Raw genomic sequence first — 11690 nt, forward strand, 5'->3', positions numbered from 1 at the left:
AAATCCTGGCTTTTTAACCAAGCTCATGTGTGAAAATAAATTGTACTGCACATTTTATGCTGATCTTCCTGTACTGGCATTGGGCTTACAGGTCTGAGCCTTTCATACTGTAAATATATTACTACTATTTATTGTAGAGATTATTCAACCTCTGGATTTATACATTTAATTTTATAGTTTTTAACGTTGTTATTCTGTTCATATATTTCCTTTAAATTAGATTTTTTATATTTGTATCATGTTTTATAGTAGGTGTGCAATAAAGTATCTTTGTGTTCCCTGCATGCCAATTAGCAGCATGTAAATTGGGTCATGCTCTGGTACAACCAAAACAGTTTACATATATTCTGTGCAGGTACTTTCTCCGTCCCCAGTGGCGTAGCGAGGGCGGCTGCCACCCGGGGCGGTTTGCCGCTGCGCCCCCCCCCCCCCCCCCGGGTGCAGCATGACATCCCCCTCAGTGCATCAACCCCCCCTCGGTGCATCACCCAAGCCCCCCCCACCCCGAGTGCATTCTTGCCTGCTGTGTGCACGCCGCGGGGGGGGGGGGGGGTCAGTTCCACTGGTTCCCTCTGCCCCAGAACAAGAAGTAACCTGTTCCGGGGCAGAGGGAGCAGGGAACCAGCGGAGCCGACACCCCCCCCCCCCCCAGCAGCGTGCACCCGGGGTGGACCGCCCCCACCGCCCCGCCCTTGCTACGCCACTGTCTGTCCCTACTGAGTTCACAATCTGTTTTTGTACCTGGAGCAATGGAAGGTATAGAGACCCTTTTACAAAGGCATGGGAGGACCTACACATGTATAGCGTGTGCCAAATTGGCACTATCGCCTGGCTAGTGCGTGAGCCGGGTGCTAATTCTGAATTTGGCACGCTCTGAATCCCACAGTAGAACATAATTTTCTACTGCGGGCTGCTTACCCGGCAGTAAACAGCAGTTGGTGCGCTGTATGCTTACAGCTGGGTAGCGTGTGAGGATACACTGGGCAGGGCTGGGTGTCGCCATTTTGCGGCGTCAAAGACAGAGGAGGGAGGCAGGCTACCTCCCTCCTCCGACCCACAAGGTAGGGGGGGTAGGGAGAGGGGGGTGGGTAGGCAGAGATGGGGCGAATTGATCACTGGACCACCAGGGACTCTTTGCTGGGGGGTTGGGGGGGGGGCTGGAGACCCACCAGATCTCCAGCCCTCCCTGAACCTAGGGGGGACCGGCGGTCCAGTGGACCTCCAGCCCCTCTGTCGCTGGTGGGGGATTTGGTCGCCCACTGGGCCACCAGGGACTGGTTGCACATGTTGAGGGGAGTTGGTGGGGGCTGGAAACCCACCGGATCGCCAGCCCTCCCTGAACCTAGGGGGGGACCAGTGGTCCAGCAGACCTCCAGCCCCCTGTCGCTGGCAGGTTTGCCTTGTTGGGGGGAATGGGGGCCTGCCAGCATGCAAATGCATGCTGGACAGTGCTCACCATGCCTCCCAAACGCCGGTGCTAGTATGGCGCTAACAGCCTCTAGCGCCGGTGTTTGCTTCTGATCATCCCCCTGAAAGAGCTGCAGTGGGAATCAAACCCATTTCCCCAAGTTTTCAGCCCACTTGCATTAACCATCATGCTACTCTCCAATGATGATAACAATGTTATTATTCTTCACTCCAAGAAGGACATCATTGGGTTTCTGCTCTGTTTTCACTACAAGCTAATATGGATGAGGGGCTGAGTTCTGGCATGTGGGGCCATGTGTCTTTGTAGTTTCAAAACCAGAATATGTCAGAATTTGGCCACCATTGTCAACTTGTTAAAAATATTGGTAGAATTTTTTATGTTAAAAAAAAACCCTTGCCACTAATTTTCAGCTTTGACCCCTACTAATATGCCAGTCTCTATATGTGCCCTTCAGTTACCCAGCAGACAGCACAGAGGGAAACACCACCACCAAGGTCGCAAAATACAAAAGAAGGTGTGATCGGCCATAGACAAAAGCACAAGGCGGAGCCAAGTAACAGAGGAAGCAATAAAGTTCTTAAAATATATATACCAGTAGGAAATACAACATAGAGTGTGGTCCTTTTCAACTCTTCACTGCAATGATATCTCTGTAATACATTGTTTATGAGGTTTTTTTTAATTGTTATTTCAGTAAATAAGAACAGAAGAATAGCCATACTGGGTCAGACCAATGGTCCATCTAGTCCACTATCCTGTTTCCAACACTGGCCAATCTGGGTCACAAGTACCTGGCAGAAAACCAAATAGAAACAACATTCCATGCCACCAATCCCAGGGCAAGCAGTAGCTTCCCCGTGTCTGTCTCATTAGCAGACTATGGACTTTTCCTCCAGGAACTTGTCCAAACCTTTTTTAAACCCAGATACACTAACCGCTGTTATTACATCTTTCAGCAATGAGTTCCACAGCTTAACTATTCATTGAGGTTAAAAATATTTTCTCCTCTATTTGTTTTAAAAGTATGTCCATGTAACTTTCTTGAGTGTCCCCTAGTCTTTGTACTTTTGAAATAAGTGAAAAATTGATTCACTGCTGTTCTTTGCAGGGAAAAGGACCACACTCTGTTGTATTTCCTACTGGTATTTATAGTTTAGGAACGTTGGGGGGGGGGGGGGGGGGGGGGGGGGTTAAATTAAGTTTATGGTGTCATGTTCTGTTTTTAATGTACTCTGTGTGTTTTTATGGTAACATACCCCTGACACAGACATTTGCCGAAACACGGGCCTTGTCAGGTCATCGAATAAAGATAGCTTCCTCTGCTTTTGGCTCCACCTTCTGCTGCCATCTGTGGCCAATCACACTTTCTTTTGTACTTCAGTTACCCAGGACAGGTGATGGTCATAGGCCACACAGACGCCCTAGTCTCTTCCTACTCAATCCTCCATGTCATACAGAGCATCTTTGTACCCGCTGAATACGCATTCAGTATGCAGAGCCCCATTTTACATAGAATGAAGAGACCAGAATTGAGACATCCAGGTTGGGATGTGCAGAGCCTTTTCTAATATCTGCAGAAGTGGAAGTGGGTGTGTATTTGCCGGGACATGCAGCAGGAGCAGCCATTTTACAAATCTATACATTGAAAAAATGAATAGCACAAACCTGGCATCTTCCACAGGGCAGTACATAAGAACATAAGCATTATCATACTGGGATAGAACAAAGGTCCATCAAGCCCAGTGTCCTGTTTCCAACAGTGGCCAATCCAGCTCACAAGTACCTGGCAAGATCCCAAAACAGTAAAAGAGATTTTATGCTGTGTACCCTAGAATAAGCAGTGGATTTTCCCAAGTCCATCTTAATAATGGCTTATGGACTTTTAGGAAATTAGCCAAACCTTTTTTAAACCCTGCTAAGCTAACTGCTTTTACTACATTCTCATAAGTACATAAGTATTGCCATACTTATGTACCCACATGTACTAAGACAGCCGGCTGCTCCCCAGCACTATCTAAACTTACACATGGAAGTAGCACCACTTTCACACATTTGCTGCCCCATTTTACAAACTTACATATGTAAGTGCTGCCAGATCAGGAGTGAGGCCATTATTTTAACATAATTTCATTTTGTAGGTGGAATTAAGCTACAAGGGATTAAGGAGAATGACCCAGCTAATCTCTCATGTAAAGCCCTGGCCTTGTCTGTGTTTGTGAGCTAGTGTAAAGCCCCATGTGAAAATTCTTCCCCATACACATGTATCCCCTTTGTAAAATGGGGAATAGTCATGTAGGTTTTAGTCCTGCCCAAAGAACACCCCTTTGAGATCTCTGCATTGAGGATCTCCACATGGAAATAACGGCCTTCTGAAATTGGTTTTTATGTGTGTGTAATATACATACATAAATGCTGCTATTTACACGTGGATATGTTTCTAAAATAATGACCACTGCTACTTGTGTCTAAGCTGAGCATGAATATACAGTGAAAAATATTTGCCATTTCCCATGCTTCCAAATTTTGCACATTATTTCTGAGCACTAGGGGGCAGCAGAAGGTAAAATATTTCCAAACGTTCACTGAAGAGAAAAAAAAAATTCATGTAAAAAGTGTTACCACACAAAAACTTGCTTGATACTTTGAGAGTGTACAAGGTTCATTAAAGAAGATGGCAGAAATCATTGCACATAGATTGGTTCGTGTAATGTACATGATCACCCACCCACTGTGCACAGGTATTTAATATCAGTCTCCTTGTCTTAAAGAAATCAAGTGCAGAGAAATATGTTTGCCCACTGGAATATAGAGAAATAAGAGACCCCAAACAAGTTGTAGGCAAGACCTTTGTTTGGACTAGCTCAGTATATCTGTGATTATCTCAAAAGCTGGTATTACTGAGTTAGTCTAATGAAAAAGATTTAACCTACAAATCGTTTGTAGACCCAGAGCAGGGTAGGGCAAGCAGGGAAGTTGCCTGGAATGGCACAGAACAAGAGGTGACAGTAGGGGGTTTCAGCTGCACAAACTGAGAGTACCGCGTGGCCCACTCATAATCCAATGTGTCACCCTCTCTATCTGAGGGGTGTGGCTAGGGGCCACTGCCACCTCCCACCCCTGGTGTCATACACCCCAAAACTGGCCTTTGTGGTTACCCTTAGAGAACACAGAATTACAGATTTCTAGATTGATAGTGGCAATTAGCACCTCATTTACTGACTAAATTACACATGGAACTGCTACTATACTCTATATGTCTGCAATTTTAAACGCTTAGAGCAAAGCCACGCAGGCAAGATTATACACTCTTCATTCTTGTCACCTGACCCTACATTTCCAAATATTTTGACTCTGCCTTTTCCCTGTTTTATTTAAGGAGCATGGTGATGGTTATCAGGGGTTCCTATCAGTTTTTTCATTGTTCCCACTGAAACTAATGGGCTATTTTATTTTCTTAAACCTTAAACACAGCACAGTGGTTCTGTACATTTTTCTGTGTGACATGAGGATACTAGTAAAAGAGGCCCATTTCCAACAGAAATGAAACGGGCGCTAGCAAGGTTCCACACCCCCCTCCCTACCTACCTCCCTCCCATCCGAGTTTCATGCCCCCCTACCTCCCTCCCTCCCTTCTTCTCCTCTGAGTTTCAGGCACCCCTCCTCTTCTAGTTCCAGGACCCCCTGCCCCTCCCCTTCAAGTTCCAGGACCGCCCCCCTTCCCTTCGAGTTGCAGGATGCCCCCTCCATCCCTCCCCTCCGAGTTCCACGCCCCCCCTCCGAGTTCCAGACCCCCTGCGCCTCCCTCCCTCTCTCTCCCCTTCCTGCGTGCCGGCTGTAATTTAAAAATTCTTTTTAAAATAAGGGGAGGGGGGTCCTGCAACTTGAAGGGGAGGGGGCCTGTAACTCGGAGGGGAGGGGGCCTGTAACTCGGAGGGGAGGAAGGAAGAGGAGAGGAGGGCCTGGAACTCGGAGGGAGGACGGGGGGAGGGAGGGGGCGATTGTCTACTCACCTCCAATGTTCTGTGGCTGGCTGGTGCTGGCTTCCCTTTCCTCTCACTGATCCGCCCTCTGACGTCATCGCCAGGGCGGACCAATGGGAAGTGTGTTACAAACCCAGACATCCAGACGGAGGTGCAAATTATTATATAGGATATCTATTAATCTAGATTTAGCACTCAGCTTTTTTTTTTTTCAGTAGAGCAAATACTATTTAAAAATGCAAGCAGACTGCTTTCCGTGTACTGCATCGAAATGTATGTGCAACGTACAGAATATTATATCGACTAACTCAGTCCCACCAAGTTTCTTAACAAAACAGTCTGGTTATATATTTTTAATAAGCACACTAAATCCATATGTTCTGATATCACAACCAGTTTTTCAATCGCTCTTAAAATATATGGTCTGTTTTAATTATATTCGGGTCTGAATTTCAATTTGACACACGTCACACACTGATCAAGATGGCTCGAGACGTTATTTTAATCCCTTTTGAACATCAAAGCTCTCAACCAATATTAGCTCGCACATATCGTGTACGCCATCCATTGATTAAAATAATGGCGCTCTCTGGCACTGGCCAGTTAACTGCTATTTGAATAGTACCAGCGGCATGACTTTCACAGAATTCCATCTGAGAGTACTTATATATCAGTCAATTACGCACATATATATATGGATCGAATCCGCTATCTTTGCTATGGATATTTCATTATCATTTTTATTTTTATTCACATTTTTATCCAATTCGGCAGCAAATGTTTATATTTGTAGGTTTTTATTCCAATTTAAATAGATTTCGTATGCATTTTTAAGGCTATATTTTAAAGTGCCTACGATAGATATTTATATATATATATATATATTTTTTTTTTTTTTTTTTTATATGATAAATATCTTTTGCCATATACATTTGTGCATTTTCCCATATTTACTAATACAAAATTTTTTGATTCATATCTTTGCATTTTTTCTGTCCAGATCATCTCACTCTTTTTGTGAGACCTTTTTGGAGGAATACCAGTATAAGCCAGTCTGAAGGTATGACAAATATTGAATAACACTTATGAAAAAGTTGGTGTCTCTATAATTAATAATAATTATTATCTTTACACTTATGTTTACACTTATCTTTACACTCGTTTGTATTCTTACACTCGTTTGTAATCTTGTTGTTTGTATCTCTACATAGATTTTTAGTAATTTATTGTATTCTTAAATTTCACATATTTTACCGTTTTGTATGTATAATATGCATGGCCATTATAAGACTACTGTTTCTATGAGCTTTTCTGCATCCATCATGTATATTTTATTTAAATATATTTTATCTGTATACTTTATTTGTTATTTTAAATTTTATACATCTTTGGTTCATTATATACATGGGCCGTGATTACACACACTCGTAATATAAATGGGTTGCGATTACATATATGCACTTTAAACGTATACTTTTGATAAAAAAAATTTATTTTAAAGCCACTATTATATATGATATGTGTCTTTATGTTTTTATTATATATGTTATATATTTTTGTTTTAGACCCCTGAAGAAGGCCTTTTCGGCCGAAACACGGACCGTGTTGGGTCGTAATAAATTATTCTGGTTTCCAACATTTGTGGCTTCAGTCTGGTCCTTCTGGATAGCTTCCGCTCGTTTTGTTGTGGTCAACGTACAGAATGCTCATTTTAATACTAATGAGCTTGTTGTAATACATTTGCATAGGATTATTGGTAGCTGCTACTGCGAACAGTAAAAGTGAGGCAAAACTCCTTTGTTCACTAGACAATGGATAACATGTAAGCTTTGAGCACTGGGTCCTTAGTGTACCTGAATGTAACTTACCTTGAGCTGCTATTGAAAGAGGGAAAGGGAAATGGGACTTGATATACCACCTTTCTGAGGTTTTTGCAACTACATTCAAAGCGATTTACATATATTCAGGTACTTATTTTGTGTTAAGTGACTTGCCCAGAGTCACAAGGAGCTGCAGTGGGAATTGAACTCAGTTCCCCAGGATCAAAGTCCACTGCACTAACCCCACTACTCCTCCACGCTACATCCAAATAAATATCTAAATATAAGAACACTTTGTGGTCAGTAGGTAATAGGCATTTCTAATGGCATTTTCATCCCAAAAAGCACATTACAACTTTATTTTCTTTTCTTGAAATATATTTTCCTTCACAGGCAATTTGGAAGTCTGATTAAAAGTATGATTTGTGGAAATGCAATAAAAGCTGCTATCCCACCTAGTAGATAAATATTTTCTTCTGTTATGGAGCACTGTGGGAGATCACTCTTTCAAGTCTTCGGCAAACAGCAGGCCCTTCTAGCAGAAACACTCAGGGATGTTTTTCAACTGTTCATATTCCACACTTAGGAGGCCCCAGGCAAAAATTAAAGGAATATCTGAAAGTGATGGAGCTGCTGCTTTACAGCTCACATTCTGAGCAAATCGTTATCCATGGGTTACAGGTGCTTGTTTCAGGCCAGAAGAAATGTTGAGCAATGCAAAAAAAATACTGATTGCTATAACTCAAGATGACTTCAAGTTATCATAAAGAGAATTTCTGTAATTTGGCCATGTGAGACCCCGGGCCTGGTTATGGGATAGCCCTGTGAATAACTCTGCCAAACGAGATATATATGTGAAAATAAATGTTTTATTCACCAGAGTCCTTGGGCCTGTTGCTTCACAGGCCAGGAACATCAGATACAGCAGTTTTTCTTTAGTAACAGTATTGAATAGGCCTCTGGCTACTAGCAGGCCAAGCAGTCTGTGACTGGTGGGGCTGCCCCGCTCCAAACACAGCCGGTTAAGTTCTCAGGACTTCTGAGACTCAGGTCTGGCCCCAGCCAGACCTCAGTAAGGCTTGTAGGTCTTAACAAGAAACAAATTGGCTTATCTAACCTGTTTAAAAAGGCATACCCTAACGATCCAACTTAAATGCCTGATTTATTTATTTCTTTATTTGTTGCATTTGTATCCCACATTTTCCCACCTTTTTGCAGGCTCAATGTGGCTTACAATGTTCGGTTATGGCATTCGCCATTCCCGAGTAGAAAGTTACATTTGGAGTTGTAGACAAAAAAGGGTAATAGGCATAGAAAGAGAACAGTTAACTATCAGGTGAAGTGGTAATGTGTTGCATTTACAATGGTTGATTGGTGTTGTGGTAAGCCTTATTGAAGAGATGTGTCTTCAGAGATTTGCGAAAATTGCAACACAACAAAAGTACGTAATGGACATAACACAACTCTCCTGCTGTACGATTCCCTAATGTGGCTGTGCCACACAAACTTTACCTACCGTAACATCACTTTGTATTTGTTCACACCGATGTCGGCAAACGCCTCTCCGGTACTATGTAAGCTACACTGAGCCTGCAAATAGGTGGGAAAATGTGGGATACAAATGTAATAAATAAATAAATAATTCTCAGCCAGGTCACAGCAGCTCAACACGTTCAGTAAAGGAGTAGAATTGGGCTTCGGTTCCTCCTTCCCAGGGCCTCCTTAATCTCAGCCTGACCCTGTCTTTTAAACTCCCAGGTATTGACCAGCCCCTTCCTGGCTCACTTCCTCCCAGGGCAGGATCAGTGCTCTTAAGGTAGCCCAGACAGGTTAGTGCTCTTAAGGTGGCCCAGGCTAGTTAGACTTTTCTTAAGGGTGAAGGGCAGAGTTCTATAAACCCCGTCACAGGCCATTACAATGAGCCAGCTGTGCTGCCATGCAAGAGACCCAGTTTGGATTTCTGGGCCTCTCATACTACTACTACTACTACTACTTAGCATTTCTATAGCGCTGCCAGGGTTACGCAGCGCTGTACAAGTTTAAACATGGGGAAGGACAGTCCCTGCTCAAGAGAGCTTACAATCTAAAGGTAAAAACTCATGTGCTTCTCTGGCTGATTAGGCCAGGGGCTTCTGTGAAAGTACTGCTCACAGCCTCCCCTTACTAACTTGGTTTGAGTGGGTGTCCCAGCTGTCATGCAATAGTGACACCTACTGGCTGGCTCCAGAATGCAGGCTTAAGTTGCTGAGTTGACTGGGAAGGACAGGAGAGTGGAGTGAGAAAGCAAATGAGGAGAAGAATCCCCTAGTAAATGAAAGTTCACAGCACTGTAACTCTTATCAGAAGTTGCTTCTGAGTGAGTTGGAAGGCCAAAAGAACAGGAGAAAACTAAATATCACTAGGTATTTTATCTCTTGAATAATTAAAAGTATGAAGCATTCTTGTATTCGCTAACCTTAAAAACATACCAGCTTTGTTCTTACTAGTTTGCTGATATTTTCTTAAGAAAATTAGGTGATTGATTGATGCATGCACATTTTTAATTCATTCTTCTGAAAACAAAATATGTGTTGCCTTTGCATCAACCTAAAAGTTTGAATTAGAGTTGGGAGAACCTGATTTTTACATGTCTACTTGCAAGTCTTAGCAAGAAATATCGATTCCCTGTGTGCGAACTCACCCTGCACATACCTTTCAACTTGCTAATAGCAGCCAGGGTGTGTATAATTCACAGGCAAATCGGATGACAAATAAACCTAGCTTACTGCTCAGCTTTACGTTTTCTTCCGTTTACTGTATGGTTTTGGTGATAATGGTGACTACCGATGGGGGGGGGGGGGGGGGGGGTCAGGAGTGAACCATGGCTCACAGGTGCCTGAAGGGGGTGCAGGAGGAGGAGTTGGAAAGTAAAAAAATAAAAGCACGGGGCTTTGTGATGCAGTGTGTGTTGGAGTGTGCACAAATGTAAATATTAGTCCCTGGGTGCTGGAGAACCATGGTATGCTACTGGGTGGTAATTACTGCTACACTGTTTTGGTGTAATGCTGGCTAAGTGTTAGGTACGCCCTAATCCCGCCTTCAAAATACCCCTGACACACCCCCTTGTGATTTGGACGTACTGCAAACGAATTGCAAAATAGGTTTCGAAAATACCAATTTGGACGTTTTGAGAAGAAAAATGTCCAACTGGTGCTTTATGACACTTTTTGAATGTTTTTCTCTTTCAAAAATTAGCCCCATAGAGGGGCATTTTCGAAAGAGATGTCCAAGTTGCGATTTGGACGTCCTTGCAAAACGGCGAAATCCAGGGGCGGGGAAACCCGTATTTTCAAAACATGATGGACGTCCATCTTTCGTTTTGAAAATACCACGAGAGACATCCGTCCCTAGACATGGACGTTTCTGACTTTTAGCGATTTTCGAAACAAAGACGTCCATGTCAAAAACGTCCAAATGCAAGCCATTTGGGCATGGGAGGAGCCAGCATTTGTAGTGCACTGGTCCCCCTGACATGCCAGGACACCAACCGGGCACCCTAGGGGGCACTGCAGTGCACTTCTTAAAATGCTCCCAGGAACATAGCTCCATTACCTTGTGTGCTAAGCCCCCCAAAACCCACTACCCACAACTGTACACCACTACCATAGCCTTTACGGGTGAAGGGGGCACCTATATATGGATACAGTGGGTTTGTGGTGGGTTTTAGAGAGCTCGCTGTTTCCTCCACATATGTAACAGGTAGGGGGGCATGGGCCTGGGTCCGCCTGTCTAAAGTGCACTGTAGTACCCACTAAAACTGCTCCTGGGACCTGCATGTGCTGTCATGGACCTGAGTATGACATCTGAAGCTGGCACAACATATTTTTAAAGATGTTTTTTGAGGGTGGGAGGGGTTAGTGACCACTGGGGGAGTAACGGGAGGTCATCCCCGATTCTCTCCGGTGGTCATCTGGTCATTTTGGGCACCTTTTTGTGCCTTATTCATTAAAAAAAACACATCCGGGTGAAAACGTCCATGTGTTCATCAGGGACGTCCTTGCTTTTTTCGATTATTACTACTACTACTACTACTTAACATTTCTAGAGCGCTACTAGGGTTACGCAGCGCTGTACAAAATAAACATTATGGGTCAAAGACGTCCAAGTGTTAGGCACACCCAAGTCCCGCCTTCGCTACACCTCTGACATGCCCCTTTGAAATTTGGACGTCCTTGTGACGGAGTGCAGTTAGAGATGTCCAAAATCGGGTTTCGATTATACTGATTTGGATGTCTCTGGGAGAAGGACGTCCATCTTCTGTTTTATGTCGAAAGATAGACGTCCTTCTCTTTCGAAAATGAGCCTGATAGTGAACTTTTGCAAGTTAACTTGTTTATTTCAATGTATGTAATGCTTATCCTAATATATGTTCTAGTTATAAAAAATAATATATCAAATAAATTGTACAACATCAACAGGCAT

General features: G+C 43.4%; 1 protein-coding gene across 2 annotated transcripts in view; it reads left to right on the forward strand.

The window, feature by feature from the left end:
* PLCXD2 (phosphatidylinositol specific phospholipase C X domain containing 2) overlaps positions 1-7011 on the forward strand; it is a 40367-nt gene extending 33356 nt beyond the window's left edge. The window contains exons 4-5 of one of the 2 annotated variants that reach the window (XM_030204194.1): positions 6410-6469; positions 6975-7011. In XM_030204194.1, the coding sequence (XP_030060054.1) occupies positions 6410-6467 (58 nt within the window). In that variant the 3' untranslated portion in view covers positions 6468-6469; positions 6975-7011. Of the gene's footprint in view, positions 1-6409; positions 6530-6974 lie in introns of those variants that run through there. The other variant, XM_030204195.1, reaches the window with a different exon arrangement.
* Positions 7012-11690: the final 4679 nt, after the last annotated feature.

Source organism: Microcaecilia unicolor, chromosome 5 (assembly GCF_901765095.1).
Source record: "Microcaecilia unicolor chromosome 5, aMicUni1.1, whole genome shotgun sequence".
NCBI classification, from domain to species: domain Eukaryota; kingdom Metazoa; phylum Chordata; class Amphibia; order Gymnophiona; family Siphonopidae; genus Microcaecilia; species Microcaecilia unicolor.